The following is a 25,846-nucleotide window of genomic DNA, read 5'->3' as shown; positions in this document are numbered from 1 at the left end:
TAAGACATCGCCATAATCATTTTAATGTTATTGTGATTATGCATGGGTATGAGGTGAGGATTTCATCCTAGGCAACAATGTTTTACATGTGTTCTAAGGAAGTAAGTTCATAAACTTGTTTGTGAACCGAAAAGGGAATTGCCAGGTGTTATTGTTTTTGTTATTCATTGCATATCTTATGAACAACCAATATATGTGATTGAGTATAATCGTTCATGAATTGTTGTATTCTTGGTAGAACTATTCACAAAGGCCTGACTTATGTATTGGTATGACTTTTATTAGTGAAACTGATCTTAAGTAATCACCTGAGATGGTATGATCGGGTTTTTGATTTTATGTCCGACCAAATATGGGAGAGGGGAACCAATCCTAGTAAGAAGTGCAGTACATCACAATGGGGAACCGATCCTTGTATGAGGTGCGGCAAGGTTTATAGCAGAAAGGGGAACCGATTCTATGAGCATGTGCAACAAGTTTTTAGGAAAAGGGGAACCGATCCTATGGACATGTGAAACACATATAAGTTAGATACCATATATATGTGGGGAACCGATCCTAGTACCTAGTCAACCGAATTTTGGAAAGCTAGTGTGACTATGCACAGTACTCACATGGAAGGTAGAACTGAAACTTGTTTTGGTAGAACCGATAAACCCATGATTGTGATTGAATGTTATTTGATCAATCGCATAGTTCTTGAAAGTCAGATGAACCAATTCTAAACTTGTAACTTACAAAGTAAGGATGTCGACATACTTTGAACACGTGCTATGAATGTTATTTAATTGTTCAAAGTTATTCCTTAATAGCTAAGGGAAGAGAATCCCAAGATCGAAACATAAATAAGTTAAGAATATTTTAATTAAGGTATTTAACTTCATTTTGTAGGGAAATAAGAATTAGTAATGTGCATTAACTAATCAGAGATTTTTCGAGAGATTTCAATCATTATTTTTGGACAGAGCATTTCCAGGAATTGTGAAAACCGAATTTGTGCTTTAATGAATATCTTGAGAATATTTTCGGTTTTGGAAATTCCTTGGTGTCCAAACTTCCTTTTCTATAAATACTTGAAGTTTTCCTTTCTAGCAAACTAATCCTTCGTAACAACAAGCTTCCTCTTTGTTGTGTTGTTACTGGTGTAACCGCCTATTCGGAGAGGAGAGTAACCTAATTAGGTGAAATATATTACGTCCGCTCAGTTTAAAGTCTTCTTTGGGATTGAGAAGCTCTAGCGTGTACCGTTGGTGGGAAACTAGGTAATTGCAGTTTATCTTTTGTTTTCATTGATTTGATTGACTAACTGTGGTTGAACTTTGATTGCACCTAGTTTGTTTATGCTTGAGAATCTTCTCTTCTGATATAAGATTCACTCAAACTAGTTCAGAGTTTCAACAGGGATCTTTAGACTGTTGTTAGTTCTAAAAACGATCTTGTGATAATCCGTTGTTAACAGACTCCGTTCTGTGCGTGATTGATCACTAGAGATTCAAGTGATTGTGTGCAGGTTATTATTAAAGATCTAAGAAGATTTGAAGACGAATAAGATATTGAAGATTTCTGATTTGTGGGTTCATAATCTTTGGAGTGCACAATACTTGTTTCGGTAAAAGAGGATCCCATTAATAATCGGTTTATCCTTGTGATAGAATGGATTGATTAATTGAGTAGATTGGCATCAACACAATTCTGTGGATTAATAGTGTTGTTGGCTTAATATTAAACGATTACTTCGGTAATTGAATATAATATATATCTAAGAACCTGACGAAGGAGTTTATGTTAAGATAAACAGAAGAGCCTTTGTCCGACTCATATCACTTGGTTGAATAGAGTTGATACCAAACAGATTTGTTGTTCCTTTACTGTTTGGAATACTAACCAAAGGAATTGTTCCAAGTACGTGACTATGGTCGGAGGCGTGGGAATACAGACGGAACTAGGTGAACTATAGGTTTAGTTGCTTGGTCTCAACTATATGAAGTTAGGTGTAATTTTGTGTAGCGGCTTAATCCTGAGAGTATTCAATTCTGGACAAAGTCCCGGGGTTTTTCTGCATTTGCGGTTTCCTCGTTAACAAAATATTGTTGTGTCATTTACTTTATATTTTCGCATTATAATTGTTTTATTATAATTAAAGTAAATTACACAAACATTAATTCCTATTTACTTGATAAGTAAATCCTATTGTGTTTGGTTAAGTCTGAACCTTTATATCAAGTAACATACTTCGTTGTTGTATTGTCTCGATCTCGTATCCATAGACGATCACACGAAGTGTGAACCGATTAGTTGTATTGTCTCGACTCAGTCCATAGACAATCACTTTCGGAGAAAGGACTTATAGGTAGGAAAAGTTTTAGCTTGAGGTATATTTGGGTACCCTCGCCTTTTCAAGTTTATTATACAAAATAAATTGCTAGCATATACGAGTTCATTCTATGAAATGAACTGTTAGAACTGGAATGAACTACCATGTTCTAAAATAGTAGTTCATATCCGAACTGCTACAACTAGAATGGACTACCATGTTTTAAAATATTGTTCATTCTCGGATATGAACTACTATTGTACCGAAAAAAATTAAAATTCTAAAACATAGTATTATGGGTACTCCTTGTGTGCATCTCATCGAGAGCTTTCCGAATATATAAAGTTTATTTATTTTCGACTTATATTTTAAGAGATATTTAATTTTTAACTTTTTTAATCTATTAACGTAAAGAAGATAGGAAAATTAGTAGAGAGAAAATAAAGAAGAGTAAAAGTAAAAAAAAAAAACTATCATTATGTATCACGTGAGGAAAAGAGAAAATAAGATAGAGAAAGAGTACTTTAGATATTTTAATATTTTTGAATAAATAAGGACCAAACAGAACTCCCCTTTTGTTGGTGGACCAAACTAACTTGGGACCACCTAAAATAGGACCAAACTATAATTTCCCCAAACTGATGGTGATTGTTGGATGACGTGATACCATATTACTGACGAAAAGAAAACGAAGCAGCGATGCTTGCATGCCGCTCCGCTTATCCCTTGTTGGCTCTTATGTCAGCGCAATCTCGACAAATCACTAATATCTGCAGATGACTGGACTAAGTTATTGAGGTGGAGGTTGATTGGTCGCCGACAAAGTACTGGATAGACCAGTTCGGTTCAGCTGGCTCGGTTGGGGTGGAAATATCCGTAGGCGTCGGAATTTAGGCGGAAATATCCCTGTGGTTCGTGGCTCTGATGGCTTAGCGGCTCGGTTTCGTGTTACGGCTTGGCTCAACAACGACGACTCGGCTTAGATGAACGTCTTGGCTTGGGTGCAACCAGACGTAGGCATGACGAGTTGGGTGGAAAAATCCGTCATCTTGGCTTGTGGCTCGGCTTCGGAAGACGGCTCGTGGCTCCATGCAGGTAGGTTGGCGGCTTGGTTGTCGGCATGGAAATCGGCTTCTCCTGCAAAAAAAACAAAATTCCTGTTTGAAAACTTTTCGCAGCGATTTCTCGAACTGTTGTCTTTCTTTACGAACTTGTCGCAACAGTTTCCTGAACTGTTGTCTGTTCTTTGAATATTTTGCAACAGTTTTGAACTTTCACCGAAATTTTCAAGTGGACTATTGTCGTTTCTCAAGAACCTTCCTGCGACTTTTCTGCTACACTTTTGTTACTCTTTAGGGAACTTTTTTCGACGCTTTTCCGGGGATTTTTCCTAGGGTTTTCCATTACCATCAATATCGTACCGGCAGGTGATGCATGCGGCTGATGAAACCGGTTAAAAATGCAGGCAGACAGACGACCCTAACGAACTTTTCAGTAGCAATCTCGACGAACTTTAAACTCAGACTTGTTACCGTCGAGATTTTCAAGCATTATTTTCAACGATCATTGCAGTGGTACAGTTTCAACGAAGTTCGAACTGTGAAGCTGGACTGCAGTAGTTGTGATCAGCTGGACTGCAGTAACTGCGATTAACTGGACTGCAGCAGCTGTGATCAGCTGAACTACAACAATTGGGATCAAAACTGGACTGCAACAATTACGATCAACTGGACTGCAGTAGTTATTGTTGACGGCGTCCAATCTGCTTTCTCATGAACATGATTTTGAAGTTGTATGTACTACTTTTCTCACTGGGAAAACACGATTTGTTTCTCGTAGTCCTCTTAGTCGGTGCCAGTGTTTGTACAGAACACATTTGATTCGATGATGATGATGTAAACTAGGGTTAATAACATGAAACAAACCAAAATAACAGAGACACAAATTAAACGTAGTTTGGCAAGTTTTGCTTATACCCGCGGAAAAATCCCCGCATGAAGAGATATTTTATTGATCTATCGATTACAAATGATTTCTAATCCCTAATAGGGTTTTCTGGTGTATTTTCGTGTATCCGGACCTTCCCTTTTAGGGTTGAGATCCCTCTATATTTATACAGTTTAATATATGAGTTAAACCCTAAGTTCGAGATAAACTTCATATGCAAGTAACTTAGACAACAAGACATGATGAATGTTCCAGAACTTTCTCCGCAGCGATATGGTCAACAAGTATTCCGGAAACTTCTAAAACCTTCCTGGAGAATTATTGCACTAGATCGGTAGAAGCGGTCCAAACTGACATAGACCAGCATATTGACCGGTGAGCCTTGACTTTGACCGACGGGTTGATTTTTCGATGTTGGGTGAATGTTGACTACGACTGTCGAGTTCTGATTGGCAGGACTTGATGGCAGACTGGTTGACAACATTGTTGGAAGACTGAATTATTAACTGGCTGGCAGCACGACTGGCGACATGGCTGACAACATGTTTAGCAAACTGGATAATTGTCTCACCCATGGATGGAATATTGTCTTTGAGCATGCACGGATGGATCCGGGTGAATCGAGTCTACGAACCGAGTTAGGTGAGTCGGATCAGACGAAATGGACTGGTGAAGTAGGACAGACAAAATTGACCGGTGGACCAAGTCGGGAGAGCTGGATCTTGACCATTTGATGTTGACTTTTGATTGTTGACCAATGGTTGACTTTGACCATTTACCATTAATTGACTTTGACCATCGACCGACAGTTGACCTCATGGAACACTAGGCTGGATGGTGAGCTCCGTCGGTTGGCTGAATGACATGATGGATGACAGCTGAATGGTGACTCCGATTATATTCTAGCCTGATATGTGGCAATTTTATCATGGTAAAAACAACTCACACTTAACCATGAGAATCCAAATACTCAAACACATTGGGTTTTGTTGTTCAAGTCAGACTGTAATAAACGAATCCTTGTGACTCGCCAAGACACTGATAGTTGATATCCTCTTCGTCTATGAGTTCAAGCAACTCAATCGAATGTGGATGACTATTAATATATTAGTCTTTGCCAGAGCGGATCCTGAAGCTGAAAGGGCCTTATGCGAACTTGATTACATGGCCTTTATAAGTTCAACTGTCCAAATATTTTTTTTCTCAAAAACTTCGTAACAACCATAAATAAAAACAAGAGATTTTTTGTTTCCATCTTACTACATCAAGAAAATAATATGCTAAGCAAAACTTAAAACAAGTTACCATTTCCACTGACATCACATAAACATACTACTTCAGTCAGTAAGCGTAGTCTTGGGATTGACAGGTGTCTAACACATATAAGTCCGAGTCGTCTTAGCCGAGTCTCTTGTCTTGGCATTGGCAAAAGTGTAAAAACGAAAGACAAATGTGTTTTTGGGCTGGGCTTTGCTATTTGTAATTGAACGATTTTTAAGGGACCATGGTTTTTTGGGGACCATGGTCTTATTAGGCCAACCTCCCTATACTTATAAGGGGTGTTCCAAAGTTAGGTAAATACCCATTTATCCTTTACTTTAATTTAAATTAAAGCTAACTTAATAATTATATAAATCTAATCATATATATCTAATCTAAATGAATTTATTAACCAAAATCAAAATCAAAATCAAATCAAAATCAAAAGAACAATCGAAAATTTTTAGTTTTGAAAAAAAGTTTATTCTCTTCTTCTTCTCTCTTTCCTTGATGTTTCTCGTTCGATTGAAAAACCCATCAATCTTTTTAATTCGTTTTTGGATAGGAAAATTGAGTAGCAATCATCAAAATATGGTTTAAATGGATGTTAAAGTGGCATGTTCGGTTAGGAATAATTTAAAAAAAAACAAGTTTTGTAACCGAACATTCTGAAACCAAGAACACGAAGAACACTTCGGTTATCACAAATTTAATTTTTCATAACCGAACTCCGAGTTCGGTTGGTTCGCAAAAAATTCTAAAACTAGTTAGTAACCGAACTCTACCCATAATACAAAAAAAAAATGTAAACTGTGTTATTTTTCCTACTATGTTGAGTTATGATATAACCGAACTTTACCTACCTTGTTCGGTTGGTTCGCAAAAATTTCTAAAACTATCTAGTAACCGAACTCTACTTATATTCCAAAAACAATTTTGTTTTTCCAATGTAACCGAACTGTGTTATTTTTCCTACTATGTTGAGTTTCAATTTAACCGAACTTGTTCCACTATGTTCGGTTTGTTCGCAAAAAATCTTGACAAACCGAACTCTTCGTTAATTGCATACATGTGGAGTTCGGTTAGATATGTTGTTGGGTTAAAGTTTGCGAACCAACCGAACATTACTCTGTAAGTCCTATAAACAAAGTTCGGTAACCTGCGTGTATGGAAAAGGTAACCGAACAACTAAAAATCTCCATTAAAGAACGAGTTCGGTAACCTGCGTATATGGAAAAGGTAACCGAACTACACTTTCAGATGAGTTCGGTAACCTGTTCTTCACATAAGGTAACCGAACAAGCCCAAATCTACCCTAAAAATTTACAGTTTTTTGAAAATTTGGAGCAATTCAACCAACATTATCTAAGTTTGAAACATACCTGGGTACCCAAATACTCTTCCTTCGGTTGTGGTTGGTAAAATCCTTTGTTTTTCATGTTTTCCTTCTTCATCTTCTCCAACTTTACTCTCTCAATAATTCTGCTTCTTTTAAAAAAAAAAGACATCTGATTTTTTAATCTCATTAATTATCTTTAACTTAATCATTTTACTAATCACTATGCTAACTATTATTAACATTAACTAACACTAACTAATCATTACCAAAAATTAATCAAGAGGATAATTAAGGTATTAATATAAATATCTAGATAAGGAGTGACCTAGATTTACTTCTAATGTCTTTACCTAAAATAAGACCATGATCCCCCAAAATAACCATGGTCCCCAAAAATAACCATGGTCCCCAAAAAACCGTTCTTGTAATTGGGGCGATGCCTTGGCATGAAAAGGCCCTAGGCAGGGTTGACCCATGTGCGGTCGCATACCCTGCACTGCCTCAGGACCGGCTGGTGTGTCTCTTTGCTGTGGTTAAGATCGTACGCAATGATTTTTTCATGAAAATGTCCTTCGAACCAAGAGAAAACATCGTCCAGGTAGTTACTACATCGCTGATACTTGTCTTTTGGATGCCATAGTACACCAACGCTTGGAGACACGCATAAATTTGAATACGGATTCATAGGGAGCACGACGAAAAATATCAAACCACAGCACTTCTGGTAAATATAGGTTCCCTTTGGCACCAATTACACCACCACCGACATCTTCACTAAGTTTTCTATAGCTGATAATTTTTTGTACTTCAACCACATCAAGTTATGGTGGGTTTGTTTGTCGAATTTACGGTTCCCGGGAATTTATAATTTCATGGGATTATAAATTCTGGGATTCATGTAAATTTCTTGTGTGTTTGATAACTTAATTAAAATTTCTAGGATTTATAGAGTTTTTTTGTATTAAAGTCTTTGTACCGTTTGGCATTACCCTCAAATCTTAAAGGGATAGGATCCGTTGATATGGTTATATTGACATAATCCGACATGGTTATACTTTTTTTACTGAACCCAAAAGGCAAGGAATTTGCTAATTTTTTGGTGACATATTCTTCTTATAAGTCTCTACATTCCAACCAAAAATGAGAACATTCCGAAATGTATAAAAACGCCAACTACGATTTTGAATATTAACCGTTGAGGATTAACGGTTGAAATTAAAATTTGTGGATGATGAACTTTCGTATTTCGGAATACTCTCATTTTTGGTAGGAATGTAGAGTTTTATATGAGGAACATGTCACCAAAAAATTAACTTCAAATTCATTTCCGGTTGGGTCAGTCGAAAAATAGCGCTAAAATGTGAAGATTATGTCAATATAACCATGTCAACGGATCCCACCCCAATCTTAAAATTGCCTATATATGGGATTTAGAGTTAAAAAAAAAGTGGGTCCATAAATCCCTTGATAAGTTTCCCAGCAAATCTTAGGGGGGAGGGGTCGGACTCCATATAGAGGATTTGCTGGAAAACTGAATCCCGTAGGAAACGTGATTCCAAGGATTCGGACAACCAAACATACAGAGGGAAACGTAATTCTACCAAATCCCCTGAACCATAAATTCCTCCCTTAAAATTCTACGACCAAACCCACCATAAGTTTATTCTAAAATTAGTGCTTTTCTAATCTAAACAAGATTCTTCAAGATCAGTTTCCTAACCAAATAGTATACTGACTGTGGTGAGCTTAACCAAAACTGAAGCCCAAGTTGTAATGGGTCGTAACGCCAAAACAGCTGTTGCCCATCTTGATCGGGTATTATTAGAAGTAGGAATTACCTGTAGGGACTATTATAGTGTTCTTAGTTAGCGGCAGGTCCACCCACTAAAGCCCAATAACGATACGTCCATAATTAAAAGAAAAGAGAAAAATGGAGCTAATTTTTTAAGGCCAGGTCCTGCACACGTGTGTAAATATTACGTGCATTTTTAGAATTCCCAAAATAGCCTTTACTATATATAACAGAAACATAAGCCAGTTTCTCTCCATATTCCTTTTCTTCTCAGATTCAGTTTCTCTCTCTCCCCCCCCCCCCCTCTCCCTCTCCTTTTCTCTACTGATGCGGGATTTAATGAAATCAATTCATTTTCTTCATTCTTTAATTTCTAGTTTTTTGTATTAGGATAAAGCTTGGAAACGAAGATTTTTAGAACATCTTGATCGATTCAAGAACCCAAATCGATTCTAGCCTTTGGTAAGTTGATTTTCCTTATTAATCTTCTTCTCGTAATGTTTATTCGAAGGTTTCAAGATCTAATCATTAATTAATTGATGTTTGATTATGTTTTCCAATTTGCACGCATGATTAATCAAGTGTTCCTTCATTTTCATTAATATAAACCAGATCTAGATGAATAGTTACGTTTTTTATTCATTTCGTTACTAGATCTGATTATACTAGTTTTCTTTTGTTGGGTTTAGGTTTTTTCAGTTGTTTTCGTGTGTGAACTATCAGTACGTATATGATGTACTGACAAAAAACCTAGTTAATTGTTTAGTTTTTGTTTAAATAATTTTTGTTGTTGTTGTTTGATCCAGCAGTAATATATGCATACTGAATAATTACGTTTTTTTATTCATTTTGTTACTAGATATGATTATAATAGTTTTATTTTGCTGGTTTTAAGTTTTTTTTTGGTTGTTTGTGTATGAACCATCAGTACATATATGCTATACTGACAAAAAACCTAGTTAATTGTTTATTTTTTGTTTAAATAATGATTTTTGTTGTTTGATCCAACAGTACATATATCGCATACTGGAAATAAGATGCTTTGATTTTATTTTTTTTATTCATAGACTTATCACTTCTTTTGATTTTGTTATATTCATAGATTCATTACTTATCTGTTGATTTTTAGGTTACTATGAATCAATAGTACATATATTGAACACTGAAAAAACTGCTTTGATTATGTTTTATTCGTAAATTTTATTCACTTAATTCATATGATCTGTCACGGCGTACTGATAGAAACTTCTCATTCTGTTTTATTCAGAGTTTTGTCACTTTTTTTTGTTTGATTCATGAGTACTTATGCTCAATACTGAAATATGTGCTAGTTTTGTATAAAATTTTCCGTGTTTACTGTGGATTTGTAGGTTTTCCTTTTTTTCCCTATGATTTAATACTGTACCTGAAGAAATATTATAGATTAATTTGTATGATCCTACAATATATGTGATGTAATACGTTTTCTAATTTATTTATCATTGATTCTTACAGATTTGTACTCTACCTGGAAGCAGTGCAGCAAATATGTACTCGAATTTGTAAGCATTCAGATATATAATCGGATTTGTAAGCAGTACGACAGATATGTACTCAGATTTCTAAGCAGTGCGACAGATATGTACTCAAATTTGTAAGCAGTGTAGCAAATATGTACTCGAATTTTTAAGCAGTGTACCAGATATGTACTCAAATTTGTAAGCAGTGTAGATACACACGTTTGGTAGTAATGGGTATTATGGACATTTCTATCTTTTAATTAATTTTGAACCTCCAGATAAAAAAAAAGATCCGGTTGGACCCTACTATAAATAACTATATGGGCCCAGGACCAAACAAGAAATTTTCCTTATTAGAATGATTTTTTAGGGACCATGATTTTTTTGAGGGACCATGATTTTATTAGGCCACCTTCCCTATAGTGATAAGGGGTGTCCTAAAACGTTGAAATGACTAATCTACCCTTAACCTAATTTAATTTAAAACCAACCTAATAACCACCTATATACAACCATCACCTCCTCCCACCACCACCGCCGATTACCACCACCACCACCTCCGATTACCACCACCACCAACCACCGATTACCACCACCACCGCTGCCGATTACCACCACCACCACCTCCAATTATCACCACCACCAACCACCGATTACCATCAAGACCTCCTCCCACCGTCACCGCCACCACCTATTTAAAAAATGTAACAACATCAATACAATCACAATTAAGTTAGGGGAAGTTCTTCTGATCTGTGTAAATCCAACCATAAACTAAGTTATAGATGAGTTTCTTCAATTCGATCTTATGGCGTGCGTAATTCTACACAAACAACCACTTTCCAAAAGAGAGACATTTGTATAAACAAGTCGCTTTGTTAAATGATCAAGTCACTTTGATATTTCAATATTGTTGAATACTTGAATGTTCCGTCTAATATTTCACTTGAATAACATGCATTTGACAAGTACCCATGAAATTCTAGCCCATTTCAAACCCTTAAGCCTACGATTCTACTATCATGCATAAATCACTGTCTCCAAAAATCAACATTTTGAATATATTCCACCAGCCATGGTCAACTTTCCTAGCATATCCAAAATGTCATCAACATCAAAGAAAATGGACTCATATCATGATTGGATATGATTAAACAAATAATATATGAGTATGCCAATAAGAATTTTGCTTCAAAGATAGAGGAAGCTTAAGAGATTGCCAAGAGATCAACATTGTCTTCCTTCAAAGATACGGAAAAGACTAATATAACTAAAACCATTGACATTATACCCGAAGTTGGGCTGTCCTTTGAACTTAAACAAAATCTAAAAAGAAGTTTCTTGATGATGATAATCAATCATGATAACGTGTGTATATATAGTGAGTCAATGCACTAACACTAGACATATGTTATGATGATTATGATCCACAGTTCCACACAACTTATTGCAAATAATCCCACCATGATCTCATCCGTGATAATTAAGGATATGGACTATTACAAATTTATAATAGTAAACTAATGAAAATTGTCCAAAATGCAATTAAGACTTGACCCCTAAGCTCATAAGGGGAACCCTACAATGGAGTTGAAAAATTGGTACACTTAATCAATTATAGTGTCTTAAAGATAGAACCAACAGCTGTTTAAAAATTAAGACCTAAAACCAAAACCGTTGACAAACATTTTAGTGGGCATAACATATATAATTGTATTGGTTGGTTTTATCTAACGATATATGCCTCAATGCCCCATGTTGGGGATTGAGGATGTATAAAGCTAAGTTTTTAGTGGGTCAATTCCTCCCAACATTATTCTACCCACAAGGAATAGAAATATTGACAAATAAAGTTAAGGGGATATGAAGCAATTTGATTGTGGGGAAAGTGGGTTTGGAAAGAAAGAAGGGATTCTTCTAAAGTTTGGTCAATGGGAGCCAAGGTTTATGGATGGGTTTGTTTATTTTTTTCCACTTGTTGTTGTGGTTGCATAAAATGATGATGGAAGGTTTGAAGTGTATGTCATTAAGATTTGTTTAGTTGGTCTATAATGCAAATAATCTTACTTTAATTACATTGTTTTTTATTGTGGTTTCCGAAATCGACCAACATGCATCTTAACGCCTTCAGATCTGTTATTACAGAAATGTATACAATCGGATGTGAAATCTGACGTCTTATAGGTGCAAGTTGATTGTGTTGTTTATACACTCGTGCCCACAATAGCAAGACTCTTTCGTTCCAAGATTAAAGTAGGAGAAGAAAAGAAGTTCTTTACACTAATACAATGTTCTCCCCCATAATTCATGTCTGTTACTTTGTTTAAGGTGAAGAATAATTAACTTGGTTCAACAAGTGTTTGATTAAGTTATGCAGATTAGCATAAGGGTGTATATTAAATTACTATTATGGTGGACCTTTCATAATCATAATAGTTCATTTTCAAAGTGTACATCAGTACATCTTTGGAAATATTATTCTGATGTATTTTCTCCATCTACTTTACGGTTTTTTAATGTGTATATCTGTACGTCAACTAATCCACAGCATGTGTCTAATCCATGTAAAACAAATGCTAATTTGCCCATACAAAAGACGACCTAACACTAATTAGTGATGAGAACCTTTTGTTTAATAACGATTTAGAAAATGTATTATGGAAATACAGAATTTCAGGTTTGACAATTACAACTTTTTTGACTAAGACCCATAGTGCATTTTCATCGTCTTATTATACGTTGATGCATGAACGCGTTGTAGAGTTAACATTGCTGAGGTCTCTTTAGCAAATAGTGATGGACCTAACAAGTGTTTGAAGAGTCCAATTTTGTGCACAAAATAATTAAATAATATATCTTTATTCTGCATAAATATTGCTATATTAATTTGTGGGAGACAACTCCCAAAAAAAATCCCACAAATTCGTTTTTTTTGGAAGTATAAATCTCACATCGAACTTATGGAGTTGTAGATCTCAAACTTATCTGTCAAAACTCCAAGAGCCACCGCCGTAAATCATTTTTAGGCAAGTGTATAAATCTCAAACGAAAATTACGGGATTATAGATCCAACATATCCCGGTGAATATCACAACAAACATCTTGTAAAAATAAATTTGGCAAGTGACGTAAATCTCACATGAAAACTGTACGATTGTGGATCTTACACTTACCGTTGAAAACCCTAAAAGCTTCATGTAAATCATTTTCTGCCAAGTGGCATAAATTTCACATATGTGGGATTGTAATCTCACACTTATCGATGAAAATCCTAACATCACGTCACGTAAATCATTTCCAAATAAGCGATATAAATCTCACATGTAAATTGTGGGATTTTGAATCCCATATTTTAAATTTTGGATTTGCCTACATGATTTTCACCACGAGAATTTATAATATGGTTTCCAAAAATATATCTCCATCAGCAGATAGTTTTTTTTCTTCGAGCATTTACATTTTTTTTTGGTGAGTGTCCATGAGACTAGAGTTAAAATTCGCAGATGTTGAATCCGTTATTAGCGTTAGAAACTTGTTCCTTTTATATTTATTTTCTATTTTTAAATAAAGTCGTTAATTTTTCGAACGTGAACTTTCACACCAACATGATTTGAATTCAAATTTTGTCGATATTCAGATCTTTTCTGACTTATACAAAATAAAAAAGAAGAACAGAAAAAAGAATCTCACACTGACTTAGGACATCTGGTAAATAATTTTCGGGCAAGTGGCATAAATATCATGCGAAAAACCGTGGGATTATGGATCTCACACTGACTGACGACATTCCCAAGAAACATCGTGTAAATCATTAATTTTCAGAAACTGACATAACTCTCACACGCTGACTGTGGGATTGTGGATACCCCACTTACTGGCGGAAACCTCAAGAGACGTCGTGTTAAAAAAATTCGGGCAAATGGCATAAATCTCACATAAAAGGCTATAGAGTTGCGGATCTCACATTTATGACGGAAATCTTAGAAACATCGCTAAATTATTTTCTGACAAGCGGTATAAATCTCACATGTAAACTGTGGGTTTTTAGATCACAGTTTTTGAATTTCGGATTTACCTATAAGATTTCAACCACGAGAATCTGTAATATTGATTCCAAAAATAAAACTTCATATCCGACAAAGACCCATAGTGCATTTTCATCGTCTTATTGTACGTTGATGCATGAACGCGTAGTAGAGTTAACATTGCTGAGGTCTCTTTAGCAAATAGTGATGGACCTAACAAGTGTTTGAAGAGTCCAATTTTGTGCACAAAATGATTAAATAATATATCTTTATTCTGCACCAATATTGGTATATTAATTTATGGGCGACAACTCTCAAAAACCACAAATTCGTTTTATTTGGCAAGTGGTATAAATCTCGCATCGAACTTATGGAATTGTAGATCTCAAGTTTATCGGTTAAAACTCCAAGAGCCACCGCCGTAAATCATTTTTAGGAAAGTGTATAAATCTCAGACGAAAATTATGGGATTACAAATCCAACATATACCAGTGAATATCACAACAAACACCTTGTAAAAATAAATTTGGCAAGTGACATAAATCTCACATGAAAACTGCGCGATTGTGGATCTTACACTTACCGTTGAAAGCCTAAAAGCTTCACGTAAATCATTTTCTGCCAAGTGGCATAAATTTCACATATGTGGGAGTGTGATCACACACTTATCGAAGAAAACCCTAACATCACGTCACGTAAATCATTTCCAAATAAGCGATATAAATCTCACATGAAAATTGTGGGATTTTGGATCCCATATTTTAAATTTTGGATTTTCCTACATGATTTTCACCACGAGAATAATATTGTTTCCAAAAATATATCTCAATCAATAGATAAGAAAATTTCTTCGGGAATTTACATTTCTTTTTGGAGAGTGTCCATGAGACTACAGTTAAAATTCGCAGGTGTTGAATCCATTACTAGCGTTAGAAACTTGTTCCTTTTATATTTGTTTTCTCTTTTATATTCTGACTTAGGACATCTGGTAAATAATTTCCGGGAAAGTGGCATAAATGTCATGCGAAAAACCGTGGGATTATGGATCTCACACTGACTGACGACATTCCCAAGAAATATCGTGTAAATCATTAATTTTCAGACACTGACATAAGTCTCACACGCTATCTATGGGATTGTGGATATCCCAATTACTGGCGGAAACTTCAAGGGATGTCGTGTTAAAAAAATTTGGGCAAGTAGCATAAATCTCACATTAATAGCCGTGGAATTGCGGATCTCACATTTACGACAGAAATCTTTAAAAACATCGCTAAATCATTTTCTGACAAGCGGTATGAATCTCACATGTAAACTGTGGTTGTTAGATCACAGTTTTTAAATTTCGGATTCACCTATAAGATTTCAACCACGAGAATCTATAATATTGATTTCAGAAATAAAACTTCACATCCGATATCTACATTTTCTTTTTTGTAATGTGTCCATTAAACTACAATCAAAATTCACAGATGTCGAACTTATTACCCGCGTTAAAAATTTGTTTGCTTTTTATTTTTGAATAAAGTGGTAAATTTCGGTAAATTTTGAGACAGTGAACTTTCACATTGACATGATCTGGAATCGAACTTCGTCTGTATTCTGATTTTTCCAGAACTATTAAAAAAAAAAAAAAGGAATCGAAAGGAGAGATCTAATTAATGTTTCCAAATTTCCAAGTTTCCAACTACTCCATCACACCAATATTGAATTTTCACCCATTTAAAATCAATGAAACAAAATTTAATAAACCATGACCGACTGCATAAAGGAAAAAAACCAAAAATCTAAACAAAAATAGAAGGAAAACTTTAAAATAAAGTCAGCCTAACCCCTAAATAAAGAAATGGTTTAGTTTAAATACCCCATCAGTTTCTCAGTCAGCAGTATAGTCAGTCAGTCAGAGTCATCAAGGTTAGCATAACCTCCACGGCTCTACAATTCATCGCCATCTCTTTGTTTTCTTCCTTCAACTTTCTATCAATCTTTCAAGTCTCACCTATTTTTAAAGTGGGTGAAAATAGTCACCAGATATCTAATTTGTTGGGTGCGGCTGCCTCTGGCTCAAGTGACAGAAATCTTATGCCCGTCACCGCCGACGTGCTCGATTAGGACATGCAACTTTGCATAGGCAAATATATTTCGAATAAGAAAGAAAAAGAACTTCATTTTGAAGATAACCAATTATTAAGCTGGTTTCTTTCTGAACACACATTTCACATTTTTGAAAAAACATCTAATTATATTTTTTTATATTAAATCCCAAAATTAGAAACCCGACCAACCTACAACACTCTTACTTTTACAGAAATAACGAAGAATCTAGAAACACTGACCTTAGATATGAAAATCGAATTACAACAACATAACGTCAAGGTAGGTGTTATCCTCACCCACGTTACATTTGCATCAAACAAAACTTTTCTCCATGATCCATCATCATCATCATCATCTCAATTTTCTGGCACACTTTTCCAAACAGTTAGATTTCATTGGACTTTTATTTCTCTAGATAGAAACCATTCATTTCCATGATTGATCTCACTCACCACACACACCTTAACCCAAACTTAAGGTTAACTTTAACTTAACCCCTTTAACCCTAGTCAACGCTTCCTTCCACCTCCCCAACCAATTAAAAAGTAAATTCAAAAACCCCACACCCACCACCCCCCTATCTTACAAAGTCAACTCTCTCTCTTTCTCACACCCTCCTCATCTCACTTTCTCTATCCTTTCTCTGTTCTTTCCTCCACCTCCTCCTCTGTTTTTTTTTTCACTCTGTTTCTTCAATTTCCTCATTAAAATTCTCTTAATTGAGCAATGAATTTTTGAAACAAATTCACTATTAACAATCAATTATCAATTTAAATCAATGGGGAATGGATTAAATAAGCTAACGATATGTATATCAGGAGATATTCATCACCATCACCATCATCATCAGAGAAGGAATAAAGATTTGTACTTATCGACTGAAGAACCGTTAGATGAAGGACTGGGTCATTCATTTTGTTATGTAAGACCAGAACAACCATGTAGAATTTCATCAACAGCAACAGCAACAACAAAGATACATTCAGAAACAGAATCGACAACAACAATGTTTAGATCAATATCAGGTGCATCAGTGAGTGCAAATACATCAACACCATTAACAACAGCTTTTGATCTTTATAATTCTTCGTATACTAGTATTGATAGAGCTTCAGCTTTTGAAAGTTCCACTTGTTTTGCATCTTTTCCATTACAACCAGTTGAAAGAGGTTCTTTCATGTCTGGTCCATTAGACAGAGCAGGTGGGTTCATGTCCGGTCCAATTGAAAGAGGGTTCATGTCTGGTCCTCTTGATCGTAATCTAATGTTTTCAGGCCCTTTAATTGATGATAATAATCATAAACCTGATTTCAAGAGAAGTTTTTCTCATGGTTTCTTAAAAAAGCCAAGATTTAAGAAAGATTCTTTGGTTAAATTTCTTAAAAGAGCGATGTCAAGAACCCGTAATAAATCGATTGTGACACCGGTTAAAGGCAAGACGGAATCAGATTGGGGTGGTTTTGCCGGATTAGACAAGAGTCATACTGATCCTAATCTTACAATAAGCAGTAGTGTTAATTTGAGTAGTGAAATGAGTCTTGGTGGTGATGCAGATGATGATTCTTCAGGTTGCAGTCAGAATCTTCAATGGGCACAAGGAAAAGCCGGTGAAGATCGTGTTCATGTAGTTATTTCTGAAGAACATGGTTGGGTGTTTGTTGGAATTTATGATGGGTTTAATGGACCAGACGCGCCGGATTATTTGTTAACGCATTTGTATGCGAATGTTCATAAGGAATTGAAAGGATTGCTGTGGGATGATGCTGATAAATTCGAATCGTCTTCCAGTCATGGTGATCAAACAGCTATCCCAATTGAGTCTATTAGTTCGTCCGACAAGGAAATTCCGGTGGATACCGGTGTGTCTAGTAGTAATTGTGTGCAGAGTGTTGAGGAGCCGGAGTGTTATCCATTGGAGAGCAGTGATGATTGTCATTCAAAATCGAATTCGAAGAGGAGACGGGGGAGTAAGAATTTGAAGAGCCGGTTTAAAGGTGCAGCAAAGAAATGGGAAGAGAATCAAAGAAGGTGGAAAGGTGAATGGGATAGGGAAAGACTAGAACTTGATCAGAAATTGAAAGAACGGAGGAATTCGGGTACGTCAAGCGTCAATCAATCTGATGTGTTGAAGGCATTGGGTGAAGCATTGAGGAAAACAGAAGAATCTTACTTGGAAATTGCAGATAAGATGGTAATGGAGAACCCTGAGTTGGCTTTAATGGGTTCTTGTGTTTTGGTTATGTTAATGAAAGGGGAAGATGTTTATGTTATGAATGTGGGTGATAGTCGGGCCGTTTTAGCTCAGAAAGCTGAACCTGATCTCTGGCTTGGTAAAGCTCATGAAGATTTGGAGAGGATTAAAGAGGAGACTTCATTTGATCTTGAGAGATTCAATGGGGATCGATCCGAACGTTTACCGGATTTAAATGCACTTCAGCTTACACTGGATCATAGTACTAGCATAGATGAGGTATATTTTTGCTGTCATAAGTAGAAAAAAATTACATATTCTTGGTTTAAATTAGATTCATTTTTACTTAAAATTGTGATGTTGCATTACAGGAAGTCCGTAGAATCAAGAGCGAACATCCAGACGATGCGTTGGCTGTGTCAAATGATCGAGTTAAGGGTTCATTGAAGGTCACTCGAGCATTTGGTGCTGGATTTCTCAAACAGGTACTATCCCCTGTCAGTTCTATGCACACAGTCTAGCACTTGTGGTCATTTACTGAGTTCTTGTTTTGAGTCTGAAAACCGTCTAATTGTTGACTGAATCATGGATTGCAGCCAAAATGGAACAATGCACTACTAGAGATGTTTAGAATTGACTACGTTGGAACGTCGCCGTATATCACATGTTTCCCGTTTCTACACCACCATAGATTAGGACCCAAAGACAGATTTTTAATATTGTCATCGGATGGACTTTACCAATACTTTACAAACGAAGAAGCAGTCTCTGAAGTTGAAGTTTTCATAGCTACCTCACCTGAAGGAGACCCTGCACAACATCTTATCGAAGAAGTCCTTTTTCGTGCAGCCAAAAAAGCAGGTAAAAATTCGCTCAAATTACCTTAAAACATCAAAAAGCAAGTACTAGAATTTACTTTGTTTTTCATTTCAGGGTTGGATTTTCATGAATTGCTTGAAATACCACAAGGAGATAGAAGACGTTATCACGACGACGTTTCAATCATCGTTATCTCGTTAGAAGGGCGGATATGGAGATCATGTATGTAGATATAGAAATAGAACAGAAGAAGATTCTCAGGCATATTTTGGTTTACAAATCATCACTTTTGTAATATACAAGTTTCAAGAAGCAAATGGAGATAATGGGGGTTTAGATATTAAAACACATAATGAGAGTGAATGAAATGAGAGGTATTGGGGTAGTAATCTTGGATCATGGCAAGGTTCCTGTTGATATCAAAATCAAAATTTGTAATTTTCACAATAAATGGTGGCAAATCTTCATTAAGGTTCAAAGTCAATCAACTAGCAAGAAAAAATGAATGAGACCCGTTTTTGGTCCAATTTTTGCAACATCAATTCTTTTTTCATTTTTGGACCAGGATATATCAAATTCTGCAAGCTAAAAATAGATTAATGGATGGAGAAAGCTCTCCTAATGGTTTGAAAAAAAAAACATCCCTTGTGAAGAAGACAAGGAGATAAAGTCAATACATCACTTGTTACAACAATGACATAGGCTTTTTTATTCTACCATGGATGCTTCTATGCTTTGATTCAGAGACACGTACGTCTGTCTGTCTCGCCGTATGGCACTGATTTCTGTTCATGTCTTCTTCCAATTTATGAGGATGCCCTTGCACTTCTTACATTTGAATTTTTCTTAGAGAAAGACAAAGAAAACCTAGCTGCTAAGTTTATTATTAGAGTAAATGCAGTATGGTTGGGAAGGTAAAGACAGTTCTTTGGTTTTTAACTCCACAAAAATCAGTCAATTCAGAGACTCAAACCAACAACAATTTTCATTTATCATGTTTGACATAAAAAACAGATGGATGAAGGAAAGCAACTGTAGACTTTGATTGGATCATCATCATCATTATGGGTCCATTGTGGTGTTCTCTGCTTACACCACCCACAACCATTAATATAGAGTTTGAATTTCCTTCCCAACTGCTTCTTAAAACAGATAAATTGGGTTTTGTGGGTGTTCTTGAAAGTTGAGAAAATGAATTGAATTTTGTGTGATGATGATGCATTAAATCTTTGAATGGAGTTGGTAGTTGATAGAAAACTTGGGTCCCAATTCTATGTCACACATTGAATGATCATCTTGTGACCTTATTTACACGATTTTAACAAATACTTTGTGTTATGTCTACATCATTTAGTGTTGTTACTGTAATGTGGTTGTTATACTAAAGTTTTTGGTTTGGTTTGGTTATATTTATGGGCACATATGGGGGACCAAAAATGAACAACTATAGTGATGAAAGAATGTTTGTGGAAATCAGTCCTTGAATCATATCGACCGGTACGTAGTCGAAGGTGTAAGCGAAAGCGTATGTATATGATCACGACACTGAGTGAGTGTGCTCTGGAAAATGGATTTCACTGACAACAGTGTATATTACAGGTTTCATTATCAAAGCTAAGATTGAATGAATGATTGACAGAAAAACGGCACACAAAAATTGGAGAATTCGGGATTTTCGTTGACGTATAGGTTCAAATTTGGTACACCAGTTATGACCAAGGAAACAATAACTGGCCTACGGAAATTCAAAAAAATATAGAATGACCTGAAAATTGTAGCTCCCTTACGCGTTCATTTCAAATTTGAAAGCACTGCATAGTGTTTCTGACTGTAAGTTTTTGCTGAGCAGCAGATTTTACCTGGTAATTTGATTTAACCTCGTATTGCTTCATGAAAAGAAGCCTGAATGGTGACAAGTAGGATTGCTTGGGTCTATAATCTAGACTTCTTTCTTTTTTGGTTGCTGAATACACAAAGTTCAGTCTAGCGAGAAGAGGGAAAATCAGTATCCGATGTTGGGGGCTGCTTTCAGGCCTGTACCAAGTCTTTGCTCAAATCGTCATGGACAGACAGTCTCCTCAGTGCTCTCTGTCGAAATACCAATCCCCAACTGCTTCTGCAGTTGTCCGTCAAAAAGAGCGAGAGAGAAGGTTTAAAAACATACCACGAGCATTGGAAGTTAATTTCAACAAGAAAAAAAAAATCCGAAAACAGGCATTAACAGCAGTCGGTCATCTGAAATTCAGGGAATACTTGTCTAGCATTAGCCAATCCCAGTGTAAGGACTTGCTCCATATCTTCTTCCCAGATGAACAGACTTCTAAATTGCCTTTCTGTTGAAATACCAACGCTCAACAGCTTCTGCAATGGTCTGTACAAAATAGTGAAAGAGAAGGTTTAAAAACATAGGTACATTTTCAATAAGAAAGCTCCGAATACAGGCATTGACCGAGGTTAATCATTATCTGAAAATCAGGGACCTACCTATCTTGCATTAGCCTGACCTAGTGTAACTAAGGAGTTCATTACTTCTTTCCAGATGAGGTCCGACTTCTAAAATACTGATCCGTTATATTCTGACATTGCAAATTCAATCAGCTTTACAGTATTGAAATTCAGTCCCTGAGTCATTTCAACGGGTACATAGATAGGTGAAGGTGCAAGCGAAGATTTGGATTTTCATTACAAGTACTGGTTCTAGTTGGACAGCATATAAGAAATATAAGGAACCATTTAATACACTCATGACCAAGAAAACAACTGTTATCTTGCGTGCATTTTTATCTCAGCAGACAGAAGTTTAAATCCATATAAAATGATCTGAATTTGTAGTTCATTTCCAATTTGAAGGCACTACATAGTTTTCCTGACGGCAAAATTTTGCTGACCTCTGGATTTTTTTAATTGTACTCTAATCTAACCTGGTATAGCTATTATGAGAAAAAGTCTGAAATGTATTAGACAGACACTAGTTTAACTACAAAAATCAGTGAAGAAGTAATATACCTGAATGTGAGGAATCCAACTCTCAGAACCAGCAAACCTCTCTTTCAAATGATGCCCCTGAATTTCCCTAAAAAAAAAAAAAGAAAAAGCAAAAACATGTCCGGCCCAAGCATTCATGATGCCCAAGAAACTCCAAATTCCAGCTGCGTAAATACAAACATGTATATGCACATACAAAAATTGCAAAATTTCAATGCTACCTCCACTCAAACTTACGAAGAAACATAACCCATGTATGTACATACAGACAGCAAAGTCATCTTGTAGTCCGGAAAAGATCTTATCAATGTTTATCTGAAAAAAAAAGTACCATAGTTGAAGATGGCATTATATCAAGAAGGAATAATTAGGGATCTGACACCAAAGTATATGTCGTCTGAAACACATAATATAATATATTTATAGCAAGTATGCATCTCAAATTCAACGATATAGGATATAGACTAATTAAAAAGAAGAAACCAATACTAGTTCAGAGAGGATTACTGTTAAGCCAGACGAGCTCTTGAGATGTGGACCGTGACCAATTAGGTTCAATCCAAGTACAGTTTGTCCAACTCTTCGTATCAAAATAATCCTTGGCACAATGCGTACTTCCAACTGAATGATAACTACCTGTCTCAAGCGAGTAGTACAAAATCCGTTCGTCATGCAATCTCGGGAAATAGACTTTGTTCTCCATGCAACTTTTCGGGGCAATAGCTGCGAGACATGATGTAAAACTGATAAACAACATATGCTTCCCCAAACTTTCAACTTTCTGCCAGACCATCTCTAAGCTATCTAACTTAAGTATTGCCACGGAAAATCCAAGAATTCGCACCAATAAAACCTCGTTTTCACATTCCACCAAGAAGCTGACATATGCAGCATTAGAGTATCCATGAGGCCTTTTGAGGACTTCCCAACTGTCCTCATTAAAAACTCCCAACGTTCCATTAGAATCTACGCAATAAAAAGATCCCTTGTGAAAAACTGGTTCGTTATAAGTCGGCATGAACTTCTCCAAATCACTATTTTCAAAGAAATCAAATTCCCAACGATCAGCTCCCCTTTTAATTATGCAAATGGAAATTTCTTCTTCATTTTGTTGCGTAATGCCAAAAACTAAACAGTCTGAGCAAGTTGGTAAAGAGGAGAATGTAATACCAGCACAGCAATAACCACTTTGCAACTCTGGAAGTTGAATGGTCTCTTTTGTCAAGGGATTGTAAAAGAAAAAAGTAAACCTACCTTTCAACATCAATAGCCAACCACCTCTTTGACAACGAACAATAGCACCTGCTAGCAATTCAGGGAGGTTCATGAGGTACTTCTCGTTATTATGCATTGGATCTACAAAATTGTAGCGAGAAGCATTTTCTGTTGAAAACAACAGCCATGGAGTTAAATACGTGCTTCTCATAGCCCCAGAAATCTGCTTTACTATTGGAAGCTTATTTGCTTTACAGACTGCACGGAAATGTAAGAAATCCACCGGATGTAAATGGCTTGCAATCGAGTCCACAATGTCCTCATTAATGACCATCCAAGGTCTTGGTTCATCTGGATTTTCCTTCTTCTGTTTTTTCCTCAGATTCTCATTGTCATCTTGGCTTATTATTTCTTTGATTTCCTCCGCTCTTATTGTGTAATCCTCTTGTCTAACTTTTCTTGACAAATCTTCCATAATTCTTCCATCAACAGAGACACTGCACATTCAAATAGATTTGTCAGTTATTCTTAAAATAGACTATTCCATTCGTAATCCAGTGGTTTGCATAATAAAGGAAGAGGAAATCAACAAGTACCGCAAAGGATACTACCTGACAGTTGGTTGAGGCATCATTATCCACTGAGAGGAAAACCATGAAGTTGGCAACTTGGAACAAGGCAAAATAGTCATAGTACATTTGTCCTCTATATCAAACATGTACAAACTTTGATCTTTGTGCAATGTGTAATACAGATAACCCTTGCTAAGACCCAACTCAGCCGCCGAGCAGAAAGCATTAGTATCTTCACCAAGAAATAGCACTGTATCACCTAAAGTATTCACTTCCTTCCAAGACATACTAGAGAAATCCAACCTCGACACATTTATTGAGACGACCAGATAATTAAGGTGTCTGCTTTTATCCAAGCACACCATTTCAATCATGTATATTTCCTCATCCGACTCCAGAAAGTATGTTTTACCTACACACGAGTATCCTCCTCTATATGGAAACACAAAACTGTCAGTACTGACCTCAAACCGTCTAATTCCAAGGCTAATACAATCGCAATTACAACAGCGTAGTGGTAGCCTTTCAACCACAAGCTGAAAATGATCATTACAACACATCACATATAACTTGCCTTTAAAGTAAATGAGTGAAGCCATATCTTTGCCAGCTACAATTCCTTTAGGAATCTCTAATGTTGTCCATTTTGTATCCCCAATTCGACAATACATAATTAAATTAACACGTCCCAAAACAAGGAAATAAACCATTGATTCATTATCATTCACAAGATTAGTACCACTAATTTTCAGCGGCAACTAAACAAGGAAATACACCATCCTGAATACTAAATTCATCATCATCGTATATAGGGTGAAGTAAATCTTTCAAATTAGGTAACTGAATAGTCTCTAATGATAAAGGATTTCATAAAAAACAGACCCCAGGATTCAATTTTTCATCTTCATCATCACGGCGAATAACTAACCATCCTTGATGAGATGGTTTCTGATAAAATGTGTTACTACCATTCAATTCAGGTATAGATTTTCTAATTGTTTTGTTGTTTGGTTCACAGATATTATAGAAACCTTGGGTCTGATTATTACCTTCTTCAAATGGTATTACTAGCCATGGTGCTGCTGAATTTGGTAATGGTGGTGGGTTTCTCCTCCTTTCACTTCTTTCATCCACTGCTACTGTTGCTGATTTTTCCTCCATGATTAAGAAGTACAATCAATAATCTAATACTAAGAATTTGGCGTTTCTTCAGTTACGGGTTTAGCTTGATTTTTCCAGAAGAAGTGGAACCCTAAAACTGAGAATTTGGAGATTTCTCTGTCCTGCTTAAAGTAGTCTTCACTCTGAATAAATAAATGCGACTAATAAAAACCTTTATTCAGTACCGAGACTCGATCGTGTGACCAGTTGCGAAGGATATGTATCTGCCATCTTGTAGGCCTATCTAGGGCCTATCTTACTCTCAAAGCATCTCCAATAGATTGTGGTGTGTATCCTACGTGGTTGGTATAGATAGACATCCCTTTTAAATGTAAACTCAAAAATTCCCTGCAGTGTAGGACTTTAGGAAAAGTTATCTAAGAGCAGTACAAAGAAGTTGTGTTGGCTATGGTTGTGGTTGTACCACACAGCCTGCCAACTTTGTTCTTACATAAGAGAGCTAATTTAAAAGTCTTCATATTTTGACTACGATTGACAATACTAAGATTTAGTAAAACAAAAGATATGGGATTGATGTCCATATTTCTACCAATGTCTTCTTGACTGTTTCTTCTTTCATAGTAATTTAGGTGAAATCTTCCTTGAGAAGCTTTATTGTAGAGGTATTTG

The 25,846-nt window shown here is 35.9% G+C and overlaps 2 protein-coding genes across 10 annotated transcripts; one reads left to right on the top strand and one right to left on the bottom strand.

Annotated features, from left to right (window-relative positions):
• The first annotated feature begins 16,908 nt into the window (after window positions 1–16,908).
• LOC113310263 (probable protein phosphatase 2C 4) lies at window positions 16,909–19,810 on the top strand. Its single transcript, XM_026558877.1, has 4 exons — window positions 16,909–18,743; window positions 18,836–18,949; window positions 19,061–19,325; window positions 19,398–19,810. Exons 1-4 carry the CDS (start codon window positions 17,052–17,054, stop codon window positions 19,511–19,513), a joined length of 2,187 nt encoding a protein of 728 aa, XP_026414662.1. The 5' UTR covers window positions 16,909–17,051; the 3' UTR covers window positions 19,514–19,810.
• A 1,050-nt stretch (window positions 19,811–20,860) lies between these two features.
• LOC113313457 lies at window positions 20,861–25,347 on the bottom strand. 9 transcript variants are annotated; one of them, XM_026562236.1, is made up of 7 exons: window positions 24,095–25,347; window positions 23,523–23,980; window positions 23,113–23,234; window positions 22,776–22,991; window positions 22,290–22,583; window positions 21,537–21,654; window positions 20,861–21,399 (listed from the first exon to the last, which is right to left on the bottom strand). In XM_026562236.1, the coding sequence occupies exons 1-6, from the start codon at window positions 24,763–24,765 to the stop codon at window positions 21,604–21,606; spliced, it is 1,812 nt and encodes a 603-aa protein (XP_026418021.1). In that variant the 5' UTR covers window positions 24,766–25,347; the 3' UTR covers window positions 20,861–21,399; window positions 21,537–21,603. The 9 variants fall into 9 exon arrangements, with proteins under 9 accessions (XP_026418021.1, XP_026418022.1, XP_026418014.1 ...); XM_026562237.1 differs by having other exon boundaries at window positions 23,113–23,980; window positions 24,095–24,487; window positions 25,105–25,347; XM_026562229.1 differs by having other exon boundaries at window positions 23,113–23,980.
• Between the last annotated feature and the right edge of the window lie 499 nt (window positions 25,348–25,846).

Source organism: Papaver somniferum, chromosome 9, assembly GCF_003573695.1.
Source record: "Papaver somniferum cultivar HN1 chromosome 9, ASM357369v1, whole genome shotgun sequence".
Classification (NCBI taxonomy): domain Eukaryota; kingdom Viridiplantae; phylum Streptophyta; class Magnoliopsida; order Ranunculales; family Papaveraceae; genus Papaver; species Papaver somniferum.
This window is presented reverse-complemented; position numbering and strand designations above follow the sequence as displayed.